We start from the raw sequence: 25,829 nt of genomic DNA, 5'->3' as shown, positions 1-25,829 counted from the left end.
CCTCCCTCTCCTCTCCTCTCCTCTCCCCTCCTCTCCTCTCCCTCTCCTCTCCTCTCCTCTCCTCCCCTTTCCTCTTCCTCTCCTCACGTCGCATCCGGCATTGCACGTCTTTTCATCCAGATCTTCACCTTTGGCTGCATCTTTGTTCTCCCTCCTCGCGCTCTCTCCTTCTCCTCCTCCTCCTCGTCATCATCAACACCATCGCTCGAACAAGTCATGATCTCTGCAGTCACAATAAGTTAATTCTACACCTCCCACACACTTTCGTTTCACACTTTACAAGCCTTCGCGAACCCACCTTTCATCACCTTCCTCTCCCCCCTCCCCCTCCCTTCCCTTCCCCTCCCCTCCCTTCCCTTCCCCTCTCTCCACCTCATTCCTTCCCCGCCACCAATGTCTCCCCTCCCCTCCCATCATTGTCACATCGTGTCGCTTCACTTCACATCAACTCACTGGTTCTTTCAGCAACTCCACTGTTCTTCAAGATCTCAGAGATGGTGATCGCTGTTGACATCTCACTGCCGCTGCCACTGAGCTCTAGGACGTCCTTCACTAGGAAGACCCGCTTGCACAGGGCAAGGTAGAACACGTTTGAATTCTTCACTTTAGACACCTGTATCCTTATCAACTGCTTCTCTCGTTCTTCTCATCTTACCTGGATCTTGTAGGGTTCTTGAGTATGGCCATGGTCTGAGATACTTTCTTGGAGTGTTGCTTTCCCTTCCCCAGCTGATTCCGTAAGACCCACGCCTGCTCCTGCTCCTGCTCCTGCTCCTGCTCCTGCTCCTGCTCCTGCTCCTGCTCCTGCTCCTGCTCCTGCTCCTGCTCCTGCTCCTGCTCCTGCTCCTGCTCCCTCTCCTCCTGCGCCCCTCTCCAGCGGCATGTCACTGTCCTCCATGCCTATCTTCGGTCACTTGATTCAGCGGCATTGTCCCTTCACGTCAGCCGCCTGCTCGCCTGCCAGCGCTGCTGCCGCTGCTGCCCTTCAGCTGCCATATCGGCTGCCAGGAATGAGGGGGATGAGCAGCTTCCGAGCCGCCCGGCTCGGAAGTGGCGGGCCGCCGCCCGGCGGGCCGCCGGGCCGCCCGGCCCCGGGGGTGGGGGTGGGGGGGGGGGGGGGGGACGAGTCTCCGCGGCACTGAGGCGGCTCCAGCCTCGGGCATCCGGGCGGAATGCAGTGTGACCCGCGATGATGGCAGCCGCAGAAGGACAGGCCGAGGCCTAGCCCGGCAACTTGCCAAGTTGAAATGACGAAAGATCCGACTCTCATGCGCCGGTTTGCAAGTCGGATCACAGGGCCTGAGCCTCAGAGCCTGATGACCGTCTTGCGAGGCCGAGAGGCCATGGCAGCCGCGGCTGCAGTTTCCTCGAGCGATCCGCCAGCCACCACCACTGGCAGCCCGGTGAAGCGGCCGCTGACAGTAGTGTCCGATCTTTCAAGCCCCCGGCTCTTCTCGCCGTGTGGCGCGTGCGGACGGTCATAACTTTGAGCAAACATTTGCCGTTTTTTTTAAACTACTAACTTAGTAAGTTGACTTCGAGTAAAGGAGTAAAGTTTTCCGAGGCTCATTTCATATCTTTGCCACAATTTACTTATCAGAATTGAATCACACAGAGTATCATTCAATTCGGACCTGCTTCAGTGACTCCTGGCCGGCCGATACCCCCTCAGGGCGGGGAGGGGGTAGGGGTAGTATAAGGGGGGAATAGGGGTGGCTTCTTCAGGTGTCAAGAAGCCGAACGTAACAAGGCCCATGAAAAGGCATGGGTTCGCACAAGGAATAGGTGCAATGACATTCATGGGGTGGGGCGAGGCTGCTGGATTGCTCGATTGTCGTCTTAAGTCAAAGTGGCGAAGTCGCCACCTGCGCGCCTGTAGGATCAGAGTCTGTGAAACGATGTGAGCTCGTTTGGATGACATTACCCCTACCCCGCAATTAGCCCTCTAAAGCACCGGCTTCTGTTCCGCCATTCCACCCCTCCGATCCGCCTACATCCTTCACCTGTCTCGTGCAGTCGCTTCACCTTTTCAAAGATTCCCCCGAGTCCTCTCGACTCAGACACAAGCACGTCTCCTCTCCATCAACCTCATCCATGCTAACAGGTTCAACCATGCACAACGCCCGATGCGCAAGAACACACTCGATCCCAGCGGATTCGTCCAGCTCAACATCCTCCAACACAAACGACATGTTGAATGCAAGCAAGTCGCAGAGCGCTGATACAACTCCGTCCTCTATCTCGCTCCTTCCTCAACAAGTCTTGATCAAGAAAGAAACTGGGCTCTTGAAAGCGCGTCATCCAAAGGCAATGGAAGACTTGTTCAAAGACAAAGGCGACCTTGACAGAAAACATTCCACGGATTCTGAAAGCACAACTTGCTCGAAAAGATCGCAAGACAACAAGACAATGTATGGCTCCGATGGTCACCATCACCATCACCATCACCATCACCACCATCATCAGGACGACCATCAAGATTCGCATCTTGACAGACATGGATACCAAACTTCAATTCCCCCGTCGATTGTTGTTCGCGCTTGTCTCCTGCATGGAGCTTCACATCATGAAAGTATCCAGGCGGGTGAACATCATCATCACCACCTCCACCATCACCACCACCACCACAATGAAATCAAGTCGTGCCCGGATTTCTCAGACAGTGAAGTTATCACGATAGACGAGTACGAATCTTGGGCCAAGTGTAAGCCGCTTTCGTCTTGCCACTCCCGCCCGAACCGATATCATGCTGATCATGGAGTACACAGCCAGCATGTCTCATCACTTCTGCCAAGATCAGAGGTGAAGGGTGGAAGCCAGAAGGGATTGATTCCAGCATACAGCGCACAACATGTCCCATTGTACATGATAAGAAATCTTCAAGTGTTCTAGACCTTGGGAACGTTGGGAATAAACTTCAAAAAGCTGCTTTAGGTGATATCTTGCCAACAGATTGATGTGCTCTCTGAAGGATCGTCAGTCAAAGTTAATGTTTCTTATAACCATCTTATCTGTCAAACGGACAACTTGACGGATGATGGTTCGGATGATGGTTCATTCACAAAATTTTTATGCTTCTTATCGTTCTGCCTGCCATGGACATATTCACCACAAAAAAGAAACTTGTGTTTCCCCGTCACGTTTCAGACGGTGACTTGGCCCAACGTTCATATTCATCACTGATGATGAAATCATTATAGATGGCTCGGACTTTGTTGACTCGATGATGCGGTTGCAGCCGGCCTTTAGATGATGATGATGATGATGATGATGATGAGGATGATGATGATGATGATGATGATGATGATGATGATGATGATGATGATGATGATGATGGTGACTCAGTGATGATGGTGATGATGGTGACTCAGTGATGATTATGATGGTGGTGGTGGTGATGGTGATGGCGTGATGGCGATGGCGATGGCGATGGCGCTTCGCGTAAGGTGGCGATGTTGATGTCATGACTTGCTGAAGGAGCACTGCGGCATCAAGTCACTGTGCAGCGAAAGTCACGGTCTCATCCGACTTGCCAGTCAGTGAGGTAGCCGCTAGTAAGCTCAACTTGCCGCGCAAGTTTTGAGTCACGGCAGTGACCGGCAGTGCCGCAGTGCACTGCCCCGCCGGGGAGCCGCACCGCGGCAAGACCGGACAGGCTTGACCGGACACTGTGACATGTCAGTGTCACGGTCGGGCCGATCCGATGGCAACCTTGACAGAAGTAATTCACCCCGGGCCCCGCCGCGAATCTCAGCGGGCCCGGGCACCGGCGCGGCGTCCCGGGGACTCCGAGTCACTGGCAGTCACTGACTCAAAACTTTGAGTAACTTATATCGTACCAGACCACCCGGTCCTTTCCCCTGGGCAAAACAATATCCCGGCAGTCAGGGTTCCGAGGACCACCCCTACCTAGTGACCACCCCCTGGTCTACCGTGAACTAGACCTCATGCTAGGGAGGGTAGTCCTGTGACGGTGAAAAATATACCAGTGTGGGTACTCTACCCCTACATAATAGCGCGAAGTACCCCTACCTCCCCCACACGGTCGGAGGACAGATATCCCTGTCACGATGACCGTCCGGACCTCTCAGCCTGGTGACCACATCCCCACATGGTCCTCCGAGGCTAGCACCCTACCCCCTAGCCTTTCATCTACGACACACCCCTCCTAATGACTGTCAGGACCCACCACTCCGACCATAATCTGTACCCCTCAGTCTTCATCCACCTCCCCGAGCAGTTCAGGTTTCGCCTGTACTCAAAACCCTTAGGAGCATGCAGTCGCATGCCTCCTCCCGCCCGGCGCCATCTCTCTCCTCCTCCTCCTCCTCCTCCGTCTCCATGTCCAGCAGCATCCAACAGCATCCTCCTGCTATCCCTCCTCCGATCTCCGCTCCCTCTCCTTCCTACTTCCTATTTTCCAACCCTGCTGTCTTTGCCCACCAAACTTCTCAACCCTCTTTCGTCGGCAATCGCGGAATCTACGATGCTGTTCCTCAGAGCTATACGCTCTCTCCGAGATTCATTCCTCCACCTAGTGCTGGTTTCTTCACTCCTAGGTATGCAGCAAGCAACAACCAGGCCCAGACGCCTCGTCGAAGGTCGGACAGCTCCATGCCAACAGTCAACGCGGCGCTGAAGCGAACCCCGGAAGACCGAGAGCCTCCACCCCCTCCCATCTCTGCCAGTGACTCAATGCACAAGCAGAGGTCGATGAATCCTCATCCTCCTCATCCTCCTCATCTTCCTCCCCATCATCATCCTCATTATCCTCATCACGACGAGAGCCACATCGTCAGCAACATCATCTCCTTCAAGATCAGCTACGAGGAGAAGTCGGAAAGAGACCCGCTCGCGGATGAATCACTCTCGCAGGAGGAGCAGAACAACGACGACTCACGGGAGAAGGAGGACATCAAGCGCTTGTGGATGAAGCAGCAGGAAATGAGAATGAAGCACGAGCATGGCCAGCCTTCGCCAGCTGGACTTGAGAGGCATGAAGAGCAGTGGTATCACGAGGAGACACAGGAGGAGAAGCAGGAAGAGCAAACACGTTCGCCTGATTCGAGCAGAGGGAAGGAGCAGAGGCCGATGAGCTTCCATGACAAGCACTATCAAGCCATCAATCACATCAAAAAGACCATCGCGGAGGTCGAGCGGGTCATCGGGCCTCTTCCTCCCATGGGTGCTGGTGGCCCCGTCAGTGTGGTTGAGGCCGTTCACACGCTCTCCTTCGACGAGGACGGCAACCTGTCGGAGCATGGATACACGACGGCTGAGCCCCAGGAAGGAGGCTCCTCCTCGAGGGAGGACAGGGAGAGCCATGTGGGGATGGTAGACAACGAGGCGGAAGCTACTGTGATGGACGATGCTGAGGATGTACAAGTCAGGGAACCGATGTCTGGTGAGGACGAGAACTTGTACCAATCTGACAAGAGTGAAGAAGACGCTGTGAAGGAGATCGGAGAGATGTGTGACAGTCAGAGCTCGGGGGCGAGGAGTGAGATGCGTGACTTGCCTTCAGACTTGTCACCGGCCAATGTTGTCGCTGGCACCAAGTCGTCAGGACTTGCGAAGAATGAGAACTTGGAGTTCTTAAAGAGGTTTCATCACAGTTACAGCAGCTATGCTCCTGCAGAGTCAAACTACAGCAGCTATGCTCCTGCAGAGGCAAACACGTTTCCAAATGTGACAACAATCGACCCTATCGTTCATTCGATCAGCAGCTTCAGAGAGTTGCCCGATCCCTTCAGGGTCAATCGCGATGACATGAAAGCTGAGGAAGTGGCATCCAACATGACAAACTCGAGCAGTTTTTCTCAACGAAGAGTTTCCTCTAACGAGCACTCTGCTTTCATTGATCAGTCGTTTTCTGCAGCAGAAGTTGTTGATTCATCTCCTCACTTGCAAGGTAAGCGACGCGCTCGTTGCCCTTGTTCGTGGCTGACCCTCTTGCAAGGCCTGGGAGCCACCAAAGAAGCTCAAGCCAGGAGCGGGAGGGCAACACTGGACGACATGAGCAGCAGCTCAGCAGGTGAGCTTGTTCCTCCACTCACGTGCGACTGACCGAAGATTGAGACCTCGGGACGACGCCTGGCAGCAGTGGGGCAGGACAAGAGACGTCAGGTGCCTTCGCTTGTCTCCTTGTACCTAGATGACCGCCCAGCAGAGCCCCGACCTGACGTGCTGACTCCTCGGCGACCTCACTTCGGCGCGAGGGACAAGAGTGCGCCGCCGAGCAACGAGTTCGCGTCCTGGGTGTTGAGGGAGAGCATCCACGAGCCGAGCAGGCAGGAAGCGACGAGTACGAGCAGAGGTCAGAACACTCGCTGTGAGGGCTGGGGGGGGAGGAGACTGTTAGGGCCAGGAGGGCTGACGGCTGACCCTCCAGGTCACCGAGCAGAGGGCGAGGCGAGCGAGACTCCTGCTGCTCCTGCCGCCTCGGACCAGACCCAGAGTCTCGTTGAGGCAGGAGCGCTCGCAGGTGTGGGGATGTTGATAGGACGCGACGCGACGACGGGGAAGATCTTTGTGAATAGCGTAGCCCCCGAGGGTCCGGCGTGTGAGAGTGGGATCAAGAGCGGAGATCAGCTGCTGGCGGTGGATGGGACGGTCGTGGAGGGGCTGCGGACTGCCGACGTGCTCAACTTGATCAAGGGGAGGAAGGGAACTCAAGTCAAGCTGAAGCTCTCGAGAGGCGACAGCAGCGTCCTCGAACTACACGTCATGCGTGCGGCGCTAGGGAGAGGTGGAACGTCTCCTGGCTCGGACAAGAACATCTCGGCGCTGGAAGGGCTCAAGGCTTTCTTCTCCTCCCCTCCCAAGTCAGCCGCTTCCGCCTCGTCCGCAGACACGATGCCAGCCAAGGCTGAGGAGGAGGCGAGCCAGGGCGTGCAAGATGCTGAGACAGTGGATGCGACGATTATGAGTCCCGGGCAGGAGGCAGGGAGCATGAACAAGTCGGTCGCGAGCAGGGCGCTGGAGTTGGAAGCATGCGGGGACCTGATGGCGATCATGGACCTCGTGTCCTACTCCTCGTGGAGCATCAAGAGAAGCGCCTCCCTGCTCTGAACCCTTCTGAGCGAGTCTGCCTCACCACACCCGCGTCCGTCCTTTGCTTCCCCTTATCAGCGACTATTCAAACTCTACGAAATTACAAAACTAGGTGTAACGGAAGGTTGCGGCAGCGAATCGGTTTCCAGGCGAGCCTGCGAAAGGGGGTCAAAGAGCGTCTCCTCTCCTCCTCTCCCTCTCCTCACCTGCTACTTCCGACGGCATTTCTCCCTTCTCTCCGTAGAGCGCGTCCGAGCCGAACGTGATCTTTCCTCCGTCGTTGTCGAAGCTCCATGAGGGCGCAGCGCCCTCGGAGTTACCGTTCTTCATCTCCGAGCCGTAGCCATCAGCTGCCCGCGAGCTCAGCGGAGGAACACAAGAGAAAGGAGAGTCTTACCAGCAATGACTGCCTGGAAACCTGCTGGCAACTGCACCGGGCTCCTCAGAGCCTTGTACAAGGCTCCACCTTTCATGTCCCCGCGGTTCTCCTCCGTGAAAGCCTGCTGCGCGATGAGCTCACCTGTCTGCATGTTGTAGAGGCGGCAGGAGAGAGTGCCGGGCAGCGGCGCGCTCCCGAGAGGGTTGAAAACTCCGAGGTCCATCACGTAGATGGGTGAGTTGACAGTGAAGCTGAAACCCATCGAGCCCTCATACGCCTCGTTGCCTTCAGTGTCGGCAGGAATCTTCAGGCCGATGACACCCACACCCGAGGTGGCGTGCTCTTCGGAGGGAGCGACGACAACCACGTAGTTGTTCTCATAGCCCACTGAAGGAGGAGCCCCGTTTCCTCCGAGAGATATTCTCCCGCTCATCGCCATGCCACTCTTGTAGATTGCCATGCTACCCATATCCTGATGAGACAAAATGAGACCCGATAGACAATCACATCCATTTCTACTCACCGAATCCGAGACTTCGACCACAGAGTCCAACTTCACGAAACCGTTCGCAAGCCAAGACGGCGGCTGCCCGCCACCAGCTGCGGTTCCACGAATGTCTCGTAGGACGTAAACAAAACAAGGACGGTTGACATGGAAGACAAGTTCCGTAGTACCAGACAGACCCTTGTCCTCGTTTGCAGTGAGGATGTAAGGTTGCCCACTGATCTCGGCAGGTACGCTCTCGAATTTGATTTCATCGTTGTCAGAGTAAAGCAGTTGACCCGCGGCAAGGTAGCCGGTCTTGTAGGTGGCACCGGAAATAGCATCGATCTCGCTGATGCTCAGAGGAGCAGTAGACGGACCTCCAGCCGGCCCTTCGGGTCCTCTTGGACCTTGCTCGCCCATGATACCCGGATCTCCAGCCGGGCCCTGGGCGCCCTGAGGTCCATCGGTCGGCCATGGAAGTCCACGAGGACCCTGGAACAGCCAGACGTCAGTTACGAAAAGTTTCGGGAGCGCAAGAAGCTCTTCGTACAGGTTCTCCTGAGTCCCCAGGGGAGCCAGTGGGTCCGCGCAGTCCGGCAGGACCCTGTGGTCCAGAGGGTCCTGGGAGAACATATATCAGCAACGAGGCTAAAACAAATCCTCAGCATCACCAGTTGGTCCTTGAATCCCTTCGTCTCCGATCGGGCCCTGCTCTCCCTGTACGCCAGGTGGTCCTGGACACGCAAGTCAGCGATGTCTCAGCCAGCATGCAAGCAGCAGAGGAGATTTACCTTGGGGACCAGGCAATCCTGGCATGCCAGGCGTTCCTTTGGCACCTTGGGGTCCTTCCTTGCCCTGCATCACATCCCTGTCAAACTGTTGCCCGGAGTTTGGAAGCTGCTCTACCATTGGACCCTGATCACCGACAGGACCCTTTGCTCCCATGTCTCCAGGAGGACCGGGGTGGTCAATGTTGACTGCTATGGAATCGGGCAGAGACTTCCTTTCTTCAATCAACTTGTCGAGAAACTCCAACCTGAAGAAGGGGAAGTAGGTTTGAGTGATCTGAATGCATGACTGTACAATATCATGCTCACCTGCTCTGGAGATACTCATTGTTTGCTTCGACACGGCGGAGGAGGAAGTGCGGATTGTTCAATCTTTCTGACTCAATCCACTCCTGCTTTGCCTTTCTCTCTGCAAGCTTCTTGTGGTAGTTGTCGCCGAAGGGAAGGGTATCCATCCAAGCATTGAAGCCAGAAGAAAGCTTTGGCGCAGTTGCAGGAGCCCTGCATCATGCTCAATCCAAGTGGATTCTTGGAACAGCAGAAGTTACCATGGAGGAGCCTGTCTGATCAAGTCATCCAAGGAGATCTGAGGGTCGCTTTCCAAGGCGGCTGGTCGGGTAACCTGAAGCAAATAGTCAGGTGTGACCAACACGAAGCAGTCTGAACTTACGCTATGATACGTCATTAATGTGACGGTTCCCACCACGAACTAGGAAATTCATTGTCAGTCAAATCATCCACTACAGCCTGGGATCAATGATTCCATTCCCACAATTTCATGACAGCATCAGAGTATTAACGTGTGCAGCAAGAAATGTGAGGTATTGAACACATCATCAACGTCCCTCTCCACAAGAATGGCTCATTCACCAATCACATCAAACATGCTACAAGAGGCAGCTGCACTAGAAACTGATGAGCAGCACAACCAGACATTTGTTCAAACGTTTCAAGAGATGGTAGCATGATTACCATCACATCAACGAGTTGATGAATATAACAAAATGTAGAGGCAAGGATCTCGATACTACATCAAGGTGGCACATTTGAGAGAATCATGGCAATAGTGGAGAGCGGAAGCGAGGGGAACAGAGGGGAGCAGAGAGGAGGAGAGGAGAACAAGATGACAGGAGCAAGCAACATAGGAGCAGAGGTCATCAAGAAGAAGACAGGATCAAGCAACTGAGGAGCATGCTCTTTCGTTGTCGCATCTTACCATCGCCGCGCATGCTTGCAGCAAGCGCATTGCTGCGAAGAGCCGCGCCGCCTGGTCGAGTAGACGGTTACTTCTGAAACGATCTAATTGACCGTTATCCATGAAACCGTCGGACCTGGCATTTAGTTGTGGCACCAACTATTCATCAGGTGTTTCTTCATATTGAAATGTTTCTGCCTAAAATATTATCCTTATCTGAATACTGAGGCGGGCTGGTTACAAGTCTGCAGGGAGTTACCTATCCTACCATCGTTGGGGTCCGACAACGTGGGTGGTCTTACCTTCAAATTGGGGGTAGTGTCTAGAAGGGGTCAGCCTGGAGGAGGGGGGGTGTAGACTTGGACCCCTTTATTTTATATCCTTGACGGGTCTAGAAGAGGGTAGGGGTATCAGGTAGTACACCCCATGAACAACTGTCCAGGTGCACTTGAGAAATCGAAGGTAGGGTGGTGCTGAACATGACCCGTGCAAGATCTAATAAAATGACTGGAAAGAGACGGGTGGGGGTAGTAAATCACGCTCGGCGATGGAGAGAAGAAGCTTCTGGCGTATGAAGACCGACTTACCGAACCCCGTAATGCATTCCTATACTCGATGCTGAGTGATCTCATCATCTCATCTTCTTTCATGGTCTCTCTTGCTCTCTTGCGTCATTTCTTATCTATTTTCACAACCCATCACCTTACTTCCTCCTCGTTGATTTCACCACTCCCTCCCCCCTCTGTCTAGCTTCTTGATATCTGAGAACTAGTCACAAGATAGTGGTTTGTCCCTCTCTCATATCAATACTTTCGGATCGATCTGCTGTTTACCTGTATGCTCCCTCTAGACTTTCTCTGTCATTGGGTCCATTCGATGTAAAACCAAGTCGGCGTAATACCTCGCCACAAGTCCTCGTTTGCGCTCATTTATCCCTGCTTTCCACTTGATTCTTGATCATGCTCTCAGCAAATCAATTGATTGCACAACATGCTCTCAGCAAATCATTTGATTGCACAGCACGTACCATGATCTTCGAATTTTTTCACTTGATATCTTTCAGGGGAAATTCGAGGATATTAGTCAAGAATCGAATAAGATATTTCATCTTGACACCTATGAGGGGATCATGATTAATTTTCAACGCGGACTGAGCAACTCGTTTATGATTGACCATGCGATGCATCTACAACCTTCAGCGGAACAATATGGCACATATCACTTTGGGGCGAATTTCGCTGAGGGAAAGGTGAGCCAATCAGGTGTTGAACAGCATGACTCACGTGGTTGTTATCTCAGCACTTGCTACTGAGTAAGACAGCTACGAATGGTGAAGTTTTTGCACGATACATTGGAACTTTGACTCCAAACTTTTCCCTTAACATGCAAGCTCAGGTCTAGTTTGCTTCCTCCCGATTTTTGACCGCAAAGCTGATCGAACATTTACAGCTCGTTCCGACTCCTCACAATTCCCATGCTTTGATCACCGCGGACTACAAGGGCTCTGATTGGTTTGCGCAATGCAAGTGAGGAGCATGTTTTCTGTCGTGTTCTGCTCTTTTACCATGCACCTCTAGGATTGGTTCCATGGCTCAGTTTGGATTTTCTTATCTCCAGAGCATCACACGCTCCTTGTCGTTGGGCCTTGATTTCATGGTGATGTCTCTTGCTTGCTGCTCTTGTGTCAACCTCAAGAAGTCTCACCTGCTGTGTCGTCGCAGTATCTAGGACGGCCTCCGTTCAACCAGCCGCCAGTCAGCATCATCACTGCGGGACTGCGTTATTCTACCGAGAGGTAAAGGATAGCTCTCTCGTTCAGCAGCCTCTTTGTCTCATGAGCACGTTACAGGCTTGCCTTTGTCTCCAAGCTCACGTCAACAGGACAGCTCCAAGCTTCTTATGTCCAGAGGGTAAGGAGAAGAAAGCTGATTGTCTGTGTTGTATTGCATTCAAAGCGTCTGACCGCCAATTCTTTTGGATTGTCTTGCTTTTCTTAGTGTTGTTGTAGGTGCGAGATAATCTTACGTTCGGAACGGAGATGTCTGTAGACGTAGCCTCCACCGAGTCGCTTGTAAGTAACATGGGGAGTTGCTGTCTTGCAACTCAAAAGTCGTTTCAGTGCGCTGTGGGCTACGAGTATAGCACGCAGGCGGGATCTTTCAAAACAAACTTGACGACGGATGGAAAGGTAGCAGAAGTGCAAACCCTCGTGTCTTCTCTTCTCTAGACCTTATCTCGTGATGTTCTTACGGTGATCGCCATGCAGGTTACTTCAATCTTTGAAAAAACGTTGTCGGAAGTGTCCTCGATGTCCTTGTCTGTCGAGGTGATCTCTGCTTGCATACAAGTGGTTGCCACCTCACTCTCGTGTTCAGGTTGATCACAAGAAGCAAGCATGTAAATATGGTATAGGGTTTCAACTGATACAGTAATCATTGATCGTCTGTTGGGTTCGTGCAAGTAAAGGGATAACTTGTTACAAGGCTACCTGAGGATGGATATCTCGTAAGAAAACAATCATTCTCAAGATTTCATCATCTCGCACGCTTGTAGATGTCGAACTCATGTATCTTAACTACAGCACACGGCTAGGAAGCTGAAATCGATCCATGTCAGTCGAAGAGGAACGAGCTGAACTTGGCGAGGGACTTGTCGTCCATGGGGATATCGTGACCCTGCTCGTGCTCCCAGGAGAGGCCTTGGGTCCGAGGAGCTGCAACCAATCAGTCGGAAGCTCGACAAGCTTGGCAGACCTTCTCAATCCTCTTGGCCATCTCGGGCGGGTTGATGTTGTCGTTCATCCTGTAGAGATTTGTTGGCACGAGGGTGGAGAACCTAAGGCGAGGAGAGCTTACGCGTATACGTGAAGAGTCTGAGGAGAGTACGACGAAGTCGCCAAATCCATAGCAGCAAGTTGATTCAGCTCACCGTCGAACGGGTTGGGCCAGGCAGCTCCTGCAGGCAGGTTAGCAAGCGAGTCGTTAGCAGCCATGGCTGCAAGCAAGAAGACACACCGAAGAGAATCGCCTTGGCAGGCTGCGCAAGACAGGGTTCAGCACTCAAGAGCTCGAGGGAGGGGAGAGGGAAAGGAAGAAGAGCGCGTCACCTTGAAGGAAAAGTCGCGAAGGAGGGCCCGAGATAGGAGAACCTTGAGCCAAGTATCAGGGCTGCTGCTCCAACTTCACGCCTTCACCGTGATCAGGATTGCTCCTTGCGAATGTCCAACAACTACAACAAGGACACATCAGATATTTCTGCTCCACCGGACTATCAGCCAGTCTAACCTGCATCGAACGGTCCCTTCTCCATCCAGGTCTTCTCAATCATCTGCTGTCAAGGTTACCCACACATCTAGTCCACAAGCACAAGACCTTGAACGTCTCGTCCATCCCGATGTACTCACTGGCGGTGAAGGATCGTTGATTCGGTGGAAGGTTCCACCTATCCATCAGCAGCAGCTTCACTACGTGCATGCCCAACATGCCCTTTGAGTCTCACACACCATGCATACTTGTCGTCAGATCCGATCAGATGAGGAGCCTGCGGCATTTGTCAGGCATGGAAGCCGCCGGTTCCAACCTACCGTCACAAACTCCAAGGATACTGCATCTCCCTTCTTCTCCACCAGTGCGTCTTCGAGTCTTCGTAGTCTTCACGGGGAGAATTAGGGTCAGGTAGATTTTGCAGCCCTTTCATAGGATTCACCTCGCCCGAAAGGTCTTTGCGTTTTCTCCCTTGCCATGTAGAAACAAAATCTTGTGCTTTCCTATTGTCGAGTGAGGAGCACGGGGATGGAAGAGGTAAGGTCACCTTGTGGATCAGCTGACATGGCGAGGCGAGATACGCGAGGGTGAGATGAAGCCTTGAAACAACCTTCTCAACTTGCATTCAAGAGATCAACACAAGACTAGGTGTTACTTGCAAAGGAACGAAAGCTTCGATTTTGCCTAAAGCATTCAACAGCAGAACAGCCAATGTGAACGTCAAACTTCTCTGGCACATTCGATCTCTACACTTGTAGGTCAAGACGCCCCTGATGAAAGTCTCAGGAGCTCATTCAAGGTTTCCCTCGTCCTCCTCGTCCTCCTCGTCCTCGTCCTCCTGATCATGTTCGTCTCTATCTCCATCTTTCCTCGCCTTCTTCCCCTTCCATGCTCGCTCAGATCCTGCCACTCCTCCCGTCCTAGCCCCTACACCCCATGCATTTTGTGCCCTGATAGAAGCAAAACTGGACCACATCCCCGCTCATCCCATGACCAACGGAACGAGCGCGTCAGAATGGCGGGAGAGGCAGGGCGGTCGGGCAATGCAGTGACGGGGAAGGGAAGAGATGAGAGAGATGAGAGGAGGAGACGTTGAGCGAGGGTCATGACGAAAATGTGGAGGGTGAGAAGTCAGTAGGAGAAGGATGGGGATACAGATGCTCGAAACAGAATGCAGTTCGGTTTGTGTTCGAATTTTGAACAGTTGAGGTCAGGAGACCAGGAGAAGAGTTGGGAGTGAGGGATCTCAGGTGTCTTCAAGAGAAATGGATAAAGGGCTGATGTGGGATCTTGTGAGGGCAAGGAAGGATGTCGCCAAATGTCTCAGGCAGTTTTCACGTGCTGATACTGTCGCGGCAGAATCTCTCCCTGCATCATCCAGACATGGACGACGGTCAGGAGCTTGATGCTGCAGAGCTTGAGCACATCATAGGCTTCACTGGACAGGTATGAAATCGGTTTGAAGCTCCTCCACGCTCACCTCTTGTCTCAGGAGCTGCATGCTATCTCCGTCAATCCGCAAGACACGAATGTGATGCTTTATGGAATAGGCCATGTGGTTGTGCTGGCAGATCAGACGGATCCTCACAAGCAGGATCTCCTGCGGGGTCACGACAACGACATCACGAGCGTCTCATTCTCAGCTACCGTATCTCCTCCCTCTGCATGCTCCTTGCCTTGATGCCTGCTCGCAGGGAAAGTTGCTTGCTTCGGGGCAGCGACAGAGCATACACAGAGACGGGGAGCAGATTGTGGTATGGGAGTACGAATCTCGAAAGCCCGTCTATCGGTTGTCAGGGGTAACAGGAACCGTCACGGCTCTCAAGTTTTCTGACGACGATCGATTTCTTGCTGCGATCGGGGAGGGGAACATGAATGGCAATGACTTTGCCATCTGGGACATGCAGGTGTTTCTACTTGAGCTCGAGCTTGCTGGGTGTTGCTGATCCTTTCCGCAGAATGGAAGTGTAGCGCAATATGTGAAATGCCCCAAAGCAGCAACTGCAATGTGCTGGGGGGTAGTTACAGTTGCTGACAATTCTCGCCGGGTGAAGACGCCCAAGTATTCTCTCTACACGTTTCATACCGTCAAAGTTCACGCGCACTATCTCGAGTATGACATCCGCACGATGCATTACGGACTCAAGACAGAACTGTTGAAGTTTCCCTCTGCTGGACTTGCTCGCACTTACCATGACTGTTCCCTATCACCCACTAATGGAGAGCTCATCGCCGGGACCTCTGTGGGAGAGTTGGTGGTTTTCAATTGCGACAGTCTGGTGTACCGAGCGGCGTTACCAATCTCCACCAATGGAGTTCTTTCCCTGTGCTCTTGCAGAGAGTACATCTTCGCTGGATCGGGTGATGGCAAGCTTAAGAAGCTGCAAGGGAACGATCAGTACTGGTCGGTTGTTGGGGAAGTCCAGCTTCATGGGCGAGTGACGTCTATAGTCCCGGTGGCCGCCTCTGGTGAGCTGGTCGTGGGCACGGATACCGCGAAGATGTACTCGATCGGATGCGACGACTTGAGCGTCCGGTTGATGCAGCAGAGCAACGTTTCTGCCATCAACGGTGTAGCGTTTGGAACCAGGAGCGACCACTTCGCTACCGTCTCTCAAGATGGTATCCTACGGATTTTCGACTTGTCAGACTACACAGTGCTGGGGTTCACGAGAGGATCCTGTGCTGCCACGTGCCTGTGCTGGACGCCGGACGATCGGATTCTGACGGGCTGGGAAGATGGAGCCATGCGCATATTCACAGCAACAAATTGTGAGCCGCAAGGACAGATTCCAAAGTGCCACAGGGGGAAAGTGACGTGCATAGCGGTTGGCAAGGAGTTCTACTTCACAGCCGGAGAGGACGGGGCCATGCGGGTATGGAATCGAAGAAATCTGGAGTTCGTCGGGCAGTACACCGAGCACAACAAGCCGATCACTGGGCTGTTGGTGGACAACGTTCATGCACATCTAGTCCACTCTTGCTCCATCGATCGGGCGGTAGTAACGTATGATCTCAAGACAACGCGCAGGTCCAACTACAAGATGCATCGCGATGGCGCCTTCACGGGACTCGCTCAACGGGTCGACTCGGAGCAAGAGCTTCTGACATCCACGACTGATGGCTTCGTGCTGAGCTGGGACTGTGACGTTCAGTTGCCGGTACGTGGCTGGTGCGAGGGAGAGGGAGAGGGTGAGGAAGAGGCAGGTGATGGCCCTTGACTGCGGGAGGAAGATGAAGTTCAGTTGCGTTGCCATCAGCTCCAGCGGTCAGTTTGTTGCCGTCGGATGCGAAGACCTTTGTGTTCGTATATGGGACATCGTGGTGAGCTTGCGCTTGCAGTCGTAGTCTGCACTGCAAGTAACGTGATGTGGCAGGCTATGGAGATTGTTGCTGTCTGCCGGGGACACTCGGGAATCATAACACAGCTAGCATGGTCCCCCGACGAGAAACAGCTGGTAGCTCTTCATGCCTCCGCTGACTGCTTTCTCTCTTCCACACCCTTCCTCTCTCTGCCTCTCTCCTCCCTTCCTTCACTCTTTCCCTTCATGTTTTCATCTTTCTCACAATGTTCGCAGGTGTCAGTAGGAGATGACGCTGCTGTCTGCGTGTGGAATTTCTACCTCGCTGGCGGGCCTCCACCCAGTACCGCGGGCTCAAGATGAAACCTGTTCAGAAACGTTGTTGTACCATGACTTATCCACTTCATTCTTTTCCATGCAATCGCTTTAGAAGCCCATTGCAAGATTGCAGCAGTAAAACTGAAGATTTTTCCACTGACTTTCATTGGTTTGACGAGATAATTTGAATTTACAGTAACAGCAACTCTGTTCCTTTGTACAGGTTTGGAAGGTGGAACACCGCAATCCTTCGCAAGTGAAACTCTAACGACATCCTGTCAAGTCAGCAGATTAGGAGCCGTCGGTCGGGATCCCATATCTGAAGAAAGCACATGTCAACCAACAGGTGAGCAAAAACGTAACAGAATGTCGTCACTTGTCAATGGAGTGAAGCGGCTTCTTGGTCTTGCCTCCACAGCTCTTCCACCTATGTGCTGGTCAGATTGTATTGCATTGAGAAGACCAGACCATACTTAGTCTCGCAATCATGGAGAGCGGCGTACTTGAGCCGAGAGGAGATGTCGTTATTGAAAATCTCCTGCCACACCAACAAGTTCAACTCGTATTTGATTCAACATAGATTCAGATGATTGCAAAAATTTACAACATGCCATTACAGAAAAAGGGTAATTTTCAAAAAACAACCAGAACCACACAAAAGATGAAATTGGAATTCTTGTTGTTCAACAGGAGTCGCGAATCAACCTATCTTCTATTCCCTACTAACTTACAGTAGATCCGCTCCTTACTTCCGAAGTTCAATAATCTCATCATAAGTCTTGAAGGAAATGTTTCATTTCTCTGCTTTTCATCCCTCTCATCCACTCACTCCTTGCAACCCTATAGGGTAACCCTATCACCCCCCCAACCTCAAAACCAACTTATCGCACTGCTTCCCAGCACCAAGCTCAACCACTCTCCAATATCATCCTCTCATTGTTGCTCCCTCCTCTACAAATCTCTGACAACTTCTCTCCCGCCCAATCCCCTCTGTCTCGCCTGTTCTCCTATTTTTCTCTCCCAACCTCCCTATCATCCTCTGCATCGCTCTCCCTTGTCCTCACTACTCTCATCCCACCCTCCTCCTCCTGTCCCTCATCCCCGCTAAACTCCTCCTCCTCCTCATCATCATCATCATCATCATCATCATCCTCATCCTCATCCTCATCATAATAATCCTCCTCCTCCTCCTCCTCGTGGAAGCATGTGTGAGGATGGTCGTCAAGATCATGATCATGATCATGACGACGCCGATGATCATGATCGATCATGATCATCGTCGTCGTCATGATCATCATCCTCCTCCTCTTCCTCCTCCTCTCACCTGCTTCCACTTGTCTGCCAGCAGATCAAACATTTTCGCTCCCGCTGCTCTGCTCTATTTCGGGTTGGAAGGGTTATGAGGGGGATGATGGGAGTTTAGCGGGGATGAGGGACATATTTGTGCGGGGATGAGGGGATGTGATCCGCTGAAAGGCTATTTCCGTCGCCATGGCATCTGAATGAGCAGGGGGGACGGGGAGCTTCAGGGACAAGGTGAGAGGGGGAGAGGAGACAGAGGAGGAGGACGGCATGATTCGATGCACGATCTTGCTCTTGTTGGTTGTTTGCTTGTACCATGGACGATGATTTATGATGGTTTCATCCTTTGAAATGCTGGTGCTCTGTTTGGGTACTAGGTGCATGCCATGATTGTGCTCATTATTTTCCTGTTGTTCTCATCTCTAACGTGCTCGTCTATTTACTGACGCGTGTTATGTCGCTGAAGGGCTGTAGAGGATGCCTCATCAGACAGCCAGTGGCTACGGAAGCATAGGAACAGTTGCTTCCGATGCGAACGACGCTGCACAAGGTATGCGTGAAGATGTTACTCTGATCGCTCTCTTCTCAGACCTCATGATGCAGGGAGAGCAAAAAGACGACCTGTGCTGCTGGGTGTCCTCTTGCTTGCTTGCTTGCTCGCAGCCGCGCTTTTCGATAGGAAGTCTCCACAACGGGATGTTATGATTGAGGGGGATACGGATGGAGACGAAGTCAATGCCGAGACCTCGCCGGAGAGAAATCCTTATTGTGGACTCTTTGCAGATCCTGAAGGTCACCGACAACGATGGTTCTAGGCGCTCGTGCTGACTTGGAATGCAGAATGCGAGAAGCAAGTAGCTAGCGGAGAGTATCTCACCTGGAGCGACAACCAAGTTCGAGAAGAGTTGTGGAAAACCATGAAAGCGCTTGCAGAGGTGAATGCCAGGAAGTCTGTTGTGCTCTCTAACACCTCTTATCAGCTGGAGCTGAGAGAGAGCTCGCACCACACACAGAGTGTCAAGAAGTCGCGTGAACAGCGGTTGTTGTTCGAACTTTTCCGCAAGACCATAGCTCGTGAAATCATGGACATACATGCCCTTCAGATGGAGATGCATAAGAGTCATCGGTTTGCTCTTGGAAACCTGACCAGTCAACTTGTCGAGGTCACGCGAGCAGTCAAGAACTACACGGATCAAAACCTTGGTTTAGTCAATGCAGAAGTGACGAAGTTGTCCGCGAAGCAAGAGGAGGACAGTCAGGAAGCTCTGGTGCTGCTGGCTCAGAAAGTAGCTCATCTGAAGGAGAAGATGAAAGAACTTCACGACCAGCACAGCGCAAGGTATGACACGGTCATGTCCTACTCGAAGGGGGTTCAAGAAGCGATGAGAAACGGAGACAGTGAGCTAGATGCTGCGTTGCTGAAGGTCAAGACTTCGCTCGCCGAGATAGATCGCAAGGAGTCAGAGGACTACAACAACACACTGGCAACTACTGAAGCTCTGAACAAGAAGATTCGCGAGGATCACGAGGCTGTGTTGAAGAAAACTCTTGATGATTCTTCTCATCTTCACAATGATCTTCTCAACACCTTGGATGAGGAACGTCGCAGTGTCAACGCCTTGTTTGCTGCCAAGAAGAGTCAGATTGAACAAGCTCTGTCCAATGCAAACAGAAACATAACCACGGAGGGTGAACAGGGCAACTCGGCCCTGAGTCACATGGTCAGCGAGCAAATGCAAAACAATGAGTACAGAGCGTCGTTCACTCAGTCGTTGAGGAAGAAGTTTGAAATCACTAAGAGCAAGACTTTCCATGACTTGGATCATGACTTTGGACGTATTGATCAACTTTTCAGCAGCCTTGCTGACACGGAGAAGAGAATGAAACAGCAAGCCAAGGATGATCGAGCGTTCATTCTCTCTGTGATGAAAGCCAACAGGAGCAGTTTTGAAAGCAAGAATCAAATGTTTCTTCAGTGGCTTCAGCAGAGTTACGAGGGCTTGAACTCAACCATTGACAACGTTCGAAGCAAACTGAGTGCCATGAAGGATGCTCGCCAGGCCGCAGAAGCCAACGACGTGTCCACATTGAGCAACATGATCCTTCACTTGATTCAGAATGTGAACGAGTCCCTCACAAGGCGAGCAGACTTCTACGTGTCTGATCTTCGTGACAGCATCCAATCTGAAGCTTCACAACAAGAGCAGAGGCTGCGCGAAGTGAACGACTCTCTGATTGCAGACGATGTCACGTTCAATAACAAGTTTCGAGATTTTGTCTCCCAGGAGCTGAAAGTGAATTCGGAACAAGAAGACGCCATTGAGGGTCTCGAGCAATCCTCTTCGGCTCTCTTTGCCGATGCAGACCAAGGATACCGTGGCATCGACGAAAACATCTCCTCCACCTCCAGCAAGCTCTCGCACTTCGCTGATCAGTTTGCAAGGCAGATGAAGACTGACTCGGATGATTTCGAGGTTCAGAAGCTGAGAGACATCGACGCCATGGACAGTAAGTTTGAGGGGAAGATCAGGGAGGAGAAATCCAAGTTGCTCTCAGACGTGCAGACGAAGATTGAGAGTCTGCAGAATGGAAGGCTAGCCTTGCAATCAGAGAGCGCTGCGACCCAGTCAAGCTTGCGGAATCAGCTCGGGTTCCTGTCTAGCCGCGAGATGTTGAACAACAAGCAGACGGCGAAGGACCTGCAGGACCTGGAGACAGAACAGCAAACTACCATCAAAGGGCTTGACGAGAAAGTGAACTTGTTGCTTCAGGCCGTGATGGACAGTGAGAGCAAGTTTCGTTCTGAGTCCCAGCGAGTACAGAGCATGCAGTCGTCAATGCTCTCTACGCTCAAGGAGCAGATTGCCACCAGCGGCAACCAATCAGAAGCTTCACTGAAGGAGAAAGTCGGCTCTGTGCATTTCATCCTTCATGCTGCCATACAAGACTCGTTCCAAACGATGGAAGACCTGCTGAGCTCGCAGCGTGTGAACATTGCCAACACATACGACAGCCTCTTCTCCGCAATGCGATCGCAAGTGCAGACTCAGAATGATCACAACCTGCACCTGTCTCACTTCTTGGACCGCGTCGTAGAGAAGAACGAGGCTGATCGACACGTGAGTTTTTTTCTTGTTCTCCTTCCTTCTCCATCAAGCCTGACCCGAACGACTTTCAGAACGCCGAGGAGGACCTTGACCAACTGAAATCTTATGCGGCTGAAATGCAGAATCGCTTGCAATCGCAGTATGAGGAGCTACGAGCGTTGCAATGGCAGACATTCACTCGTCTCAATTCCACGCGTGAGGATTCTTCCAATTCCCTTCACGCACGGTGAGTGGAAGGCTGTTGTGGTAGTTAGCCGGTGACGCTTGCATCAGAGTTATGGAGAGGATGATTGCAAACAAAGACCAAGCTGAGTCGAGCATCTCCGCTGACCTGCTCGCCCTCAAGAAACGAATCTTGTTGCTCGAGCGCAACTCCAACGCTAGCACTTCGCTCTTATCTGCCGCTACCTCGGCCATCCAGTCCAAGATCCTCAACATGCATAACACACGCCAGCTGAGCCTCGCAGAAATGCAGCGCACACTCTCAGCTGAGAAGGTGGTGGTGGACCGGAAGATTGAGGAGCTGAGGCAGCAGATCGCAAGCTACAAGCAGGACATAGCGGAGATGATGGAAGGAGGCCACGAGAGCCAATCGAAGACCAAGGGAAAGATTCAAGACTATCTAGACGCCAAGCTGAACTCGCTGGCAACCAGCAGCTCCCAGCTGATTGAGCTTGTCCGGTCGATCTGGAGCGATAAGTTCAACGAGGACGTTCAGTCATGGCAGAGCTCGTTCCACGAGAAGTCCTTGAAGTTCGCAGAGTCAATGTCAAAGGCAATGCACAAGCTGAAGACGTTCAAAGAGAGCGAACAGACTGAAAATGCGAATGTGATGGAGAGGATCGAAACCTTGCTCAGCACGATGACGTCAAACAAGCAAGACATCGACCAATCGGTTCTTATCCACACCCTTCATGACCTCTCGTTTGATGTTGGAGTTTTCTCAGGTGTCAGCGCTCAACGATGGCCTCAGTAACCTCGAGCAGAAGCTCACCTCGACCTCAGCTGAGCTGGACGTGGGCCGAGAAGCGGACAAGCAGCAAGTCCATAAGGAGTTCCAAGAGAAGCATGAACAAGTTCAGGTGAGCGAATGTTGTGCGAATCATTGAAGAGGGTGATGGTTGTGCCGGTCAGGCTGATTACAAGAATGCGATGATGGAACAAGAAACGAAGTTGAAGGCTGCTGTACAAGCCGAGGAAGAGGAGCTGACGAGCAGGGAGACGCAGCTGGGCCAGCTGCTGAACTCTCGCTGGAGGTGGTTCAATGACTCGCTCAAGGGACTTCAGCTCTACGAGGTCTGCCCGTCGTGTCGTCTCCTGCCCTCTCACTTGCCCTGCAGGCGAACAAGTTCGAAGAGAACCGCGCGCAGATCGCTTCTCTCCTCCAGAGTCATCAGCAGGTCTCGGCTGAACTCGATCAGATCGTCGAAAAACTGTCAACGAGCCTTACAGCTGCTCGAACAGCCTTCGAGACCGCCAAGGTCAGCCACCCGTCCTTCTCCTCCTCTCCCCACTCGATCCGTCCATCTCCTCCTCTCCTCACAACCCTGGCAGGCTGAGCTCCAACGCAAGTCGTCCGCCAACTTCCAGACTGTCCTTAGCGTCTTTAGAGCCGCTCAATCGCTGCTGCAGACCTCCAGCTTGAACGTGACCTCCCTCGCCCAGCACCAGGTGGACGCGGCAAACTCGAAGCTGGCGTCGGCGCGGAACGCGTTGGAGATGGCGGAGGATATGATCCGGCAGGAGCACAACGCGGACGAGAACTTGATCGAGAGTGACGTCACCACCGGGCTGACGTCACTGGAGTCGCAGGCGACCCGGGGGATCGGCGACGCCTTGTCGGGGATCCGAGGAGCCCTGACAGCGAAGCTGACGTCGCTGAGTGAGAAGGTGAGCGAGATGAAAGTCAAGGCAGCGACGATGGAGAACGAAGTGAAGAGCAACATGACAAGCTTGGAGGCGCGACAAGCGCTGGACGACTCGGAGGGTACGCGAAAGGTCACGGAGCTGTTCAACGAGCAGCAGCGACTGGAGGGGCTGCTGCAACACGAGCTCGACCAACTGCAAACCAACGAGACAGACTTTGAGAACTCGGCAGGCAGCAAGCTCTCGAGCATCGACGCGGAAGGCGGTGCAGACCAGCGCAACATGAAGAGTGAGATCGAAAGTTCGTCGGAGGAGGATGTCAAGGAGCTCAAGAGCAGCATCGACCAGCAAAAGGAGAGCTGGGACCAAACAATGAAGCAGGGGACTACAGCAAAGGCTGGCGACCTCCAGCAGTACAGCGACTCTCAAAGGGAGTCGATGCAGGACGTGACGATGCAGATTAATAACATTCAGCGCGAAGATAACAATGACAGGAGCAAGTTCGTTGACTCCTTCAACAAGCTGGAGACGCAGGTGGATGGGCTGCAGAGGCAGATGCAGTCGAACATGAGTGGGATCAGGGCTAACGTGGGGGACATGGTCAGGAACGTGACGTCGTTGCAGAATTCCTTCAAGCTGCAGCGTCAGTCGGCTTTCGCAACATTCGACAGGATGACCGACGTCAACATCAACGAGATCACACGCAATTTCTCTCAGCAGATCCGGGACTTCTTCAGTGCAGCTGAGGAGCAGCTCAAAGACAAGGTTAAGTCGATCCGATCTCGTCTTGACGAGTCCAGGACGGACGCAGCTGGGGAGCTGAGACGGGAGGACGCGATCTTGGATGACCTCAAGAGCCAGCAGGCAACCTTGTACAACAAGAGGGTGCAGGCCATCAACTCGCTCAACGGCACCAGCCCGACCTGGGCGAACGGCATGCTGATCAAGCTGCAGAATCTTCACCGAGACATCAACGTAGCGAAGCAGCAGGAGGAGCAGGGGGCCAACGGCGTCCTCAACTCCGCCAACGCTCTGCAGCGAGACGTCTCGTCGGTGGACGCGTCGCTCACTCGTCTTGACAACTTGCAGGAGCAGATGGAGAACCTGGAGAGGCAGTACGAGGAGGTTCGGAGCAAGGACTCCTCCTCCTTCCAGGCCAGCGACGACAGGGTCTCGTCCTTGCGCACTCAAGTGACGCAGTGGAGGGCGGAGGTGCAGGCTCTTGTAGAGCGGCTGGTGGGGCTGGTCTCAGGAGATCAGAAGCTACATCTCTCCTTCCATCACAACGCCACCGCCGGCCTCGACAACGCGCAGCGTCGCATGCAGAAGATCCACGATGACATCGAAGAGCTCAAGAGAAATTTGCCTCCTGTTGTTTCTGCCGCTGCTCCTCCTCCTGCCAGCCCTGCGTTGAGGCCGCCGCTGCAGCCGGGGCAGACGCCTCCTCCTGAGCCGCTGAACTTCTGGTGGTGAGTGAGAAGGAGCTGCCGATGCGCGAGACTGATGATATTGATGATGATGATGATGATGATGATGATGATGATGATGTTCTTGTTCTTGTTGTTCTTGATGACGAAGATGTCGTTGTTGTTCTTCTTCTTGATGATGATGATGATAATGATGATATGTTATTGTTGTTGTTGGAGACTACGATTATGTTGACGATGGTGGCAGGGGCAAGACAAGCTCGGAAGGAGTCCTGCTGGAGGATGGCGGCCACATCATCCTCGGCTCGAGCATGTCAGGCTACCTGACTGGGACCATTCGGCTGCCGCATGCGGGCAAGTGGATGATGTACGTGACGCTGCACGCGGTCAACGGGGACAGGAGCGACACGATCCAAGTGACGGTCAACGGGGAGGACCTGGGGGTCTACCAGAACAACATGCGGTCAGGGTTCCCCTGCGACGGGAGCAGCTGCCTCAACTCTCAGGGCCTCTACGTCCCCAGCAAGCTGATCGAGGGCGACCGGGTCGACTTCACCTTCGCCTTCCGCAGCTCCAACTCGGACCCTTCCAAGCACATGTGGGTGGGAACCGGTGAAGCCGCTTTCATCGGTGATGCGGAGGCTCAGCCCGGGCCTGTCGTGGGCTCTCCCTCGAGGACCAAGGTAACGGCCATGAACGCGGTGGACGGGAAGACGGCTGGGAAGGGCTCCACTTGCTCGGACGGGATCTTGGCGCGGGGATACACGATGGCGACAGAACCTGTTCTCTACATCCTCGACGGGGCTGCGCTGGTGCAGCAGGTGGGACTTGTCTTGCCTTGCAGCTTCAGCTGATGCGCAGGAGCAGGTGACGATGAGCAACGGAAAGGCGACTGTGTCCTTGAGTCGGCTGGGGGGAGGCAAGCAGTACACTTGCGTCGTGTTCCAGGCTGGCATGATGGCGTCGTACACACGGTGAGGCCCTTGAGCAGGAGCCGCGTCTGCTGCCCCTCAAACGGGTCGTTGGCAGGTTCTGCGACATCGCGATCGAGTCCTCCATCAACCTTGCGCTCTCGCCCCTCCTCAAGCCGGGAGAGTGTCGCTTCGTCCTCACCTGGGGAGCTCAGGTAGCTGCTGCTCCTCCTCTAGCGATTCCGCCTGACGCCCTGGCAGCCCAAGGACGAAGACTTCTACATGCTCGCGCCGCACCAGGACGCCAACAGGGAGCCATGCGAGGTCAACTTCCGCAACAAGGAGTGCTTCAGCGGGACGGTCAAGCTAGATCGCGACGAGACCCAAGGATTCGGCCCGGAGACTATCACGGTATCCTCCTCCCTCCCTCC

At 53.3% G+C, this 25,829-nt stretch overlaps 6 protein-coding genes across 6 annotated transcripts; 3 read left to right on the top strand and 3 right to left on the bottom strand.

The window, feature by feature from the left end:
- Positions 1-439: 439 nt before the first annotated feature.
- GUITHDRAFT_148003 (hypothetical protein) lies at positions 440-898 on the bottom strand (the record flags this gene model as incomplete). The annotated part of the gene is made up of 2 exons (XM_005820258.1): positions 440-613; positions 656-898. The coding sequence occupies 2 exons, from the start codon at positions 896-898 to the stop codon at positions 440-442; spliced, it is 417 nt and encodes a 138-aa protein (XP_005820315.1).
- A 3,377-nt stretch (positions 899-4,275) lies between these two features.
- On the top strand, positions 4,276-7,071 carry GUITHDRAFT_120498 (hypothetical protein; the record flags this gene model as incomplete). Its single annotated transcript, XM_005820257.1, has 3 exons — positions 4,276-5,911; positions 5,960-6,034; positions 6,392-7,071. The coding sequence occupies 3 exons, from the start codon at positions 4,276-4,278 to the stop codon at positions 7,069-7,071; spliced, it is 2,391 nt and encodes a 796-aa protein (XP_005820314.1).
- Positions 7,072-7,120: 49 nt separating this feature from the next.
- On the bottom strand, positions 7,121-9,948 carry GUITHDRAFT_166504 (hypothetical protein). Its single transcript, XM_005820256.1, has 11 exons — positions 9,924-9,948; positions 9,378-9,416; positions 9,256-9,329; positions 9,017-9,208; positions 8,826-8,955; positions 8,711-8,774; positions 8,591-8,653; positions 7,956-8,540; positions 7,451-7,904; positions 7,260-7,403; positions 7,121-7,208 (listed from the first exon to the last, which is right to left on the bottom strand). The coding sequence occupies exons 8-11, from the start codon at positions 8,337-8,339 to the stop codon at positions 7,162-7,164; spliced, it is 1,029 nt and encodes a 342-aa protein (XP_005820313.1). The 5' UTR covers positions 8,340-8,540; positions 8,591-8,653; positions 8,711-8,774; positions 8,826-8,955; positions 9,017-9,208; positions 9,256-9,329; positions 9,378-9,416; positions 9,924-9,948; the 3' UTR covers positions 7,121-7,161.
- Positions 9,949-10,431: 483 nt separating this feature from the next.
- GUITHDRAFT_166503 (hypothetical protein) lies at positions 10,432-12,334 on the top strand (the record flags this gene model as incomplete). Its single annotated transcript, XM_005820255.1, has 11 exons — positions 10,432-10,497; positions 10,966-11,151; positions 11,202-11,297; positions 11,352-11,428; positions 11,480-11,558; positions 11,624-11,697; positions 11,752-11,812; positions 11,911-11,973; positions 12,022-12,090; positions 12,169-12,228; positions 12,278-12,334. Exons 1-11 carry the CDS (start codon positions 10,450-10,452, stop codon positions 12,332-12,334), a joined length of 870 nt encoding a protein of 289 aa, XP_005820312.1. The 5' UTR covers positions 10,432-10,449.
- Positions 12,335-12,514: 180 nt separating this feature from the next.
- GUITHDRAFT_147999 (hypothetical protein) lies at positions 12,515-13,731 on the bottom strand (the record flags this gene model as incomplete). Its single annotated transcript, XM_005820254.1, has 12 exons — positions 12,515-12,577; positions 12,656-12,704; positions 12,758-12,857; positions 12,917-12,938; positions 13,009-13,050; positions 13,096-13,130; positions 13,187-13,229; positions 13,274-13,343; positions 13,405-13,442; positions 13,486-13,552; positions 13,608-13,668; positions 13,713-13,731. 12 exons carry the CDS (start codon positions 13,729-13,731, stop codon positions 12,515-12,517), a joined length of 609 nt encoding a protein of 202 aa, XP_005820311.1.
- A 791-nt stretch (positions 13,732-14,522) lies between these two features.
- GUITHDRAFT_166501 (hypothetical protein) lies at positions 14,523-16,940 on the top strand. The gene is made up of 7 exons (XM_005820253.1): positions 14,523-14,611; positions 14,658-14,813; positions 14,860-15,072; positions 15,124-16,326; positions 16,373-16,489; positions 16,543-16,623; positions 16,744-16,940. The coding sequence occupies exons 1-7, from the start codon at positions 14,549-14,551 to the stop codon at positions 16,828-16,830; spliced, it is 1,920 nt and encodes a 639-aa protein (XP_005820310.1). The 5' UTR covers positions 14,523-14,548; the 3' UTR covers positions 16,831-16,940.
- Positions 16,941-25,829: the final 8,889 nt, after the last annotated feature.

The sequence above is a fragment of the Guillardia theta genome (genome assembly GCF_000315625.1).
Source record: "Guillardia theta CCMP2712 unplaced genomic scaffold GUITHscaffold_184, whole genome shotgun sequence".
In the NCBI taxonomy this organism is placed as follows: Eukaryota; class Cryptophyceae; order Pyrenomonadales; family Geminigeraceae; genus Guillardia; species Guillardia theta.
Note: the sequence above shows the minus strand (reverse complement) of the source record. Positions and strands in the feature narration are given on the sequence as shown.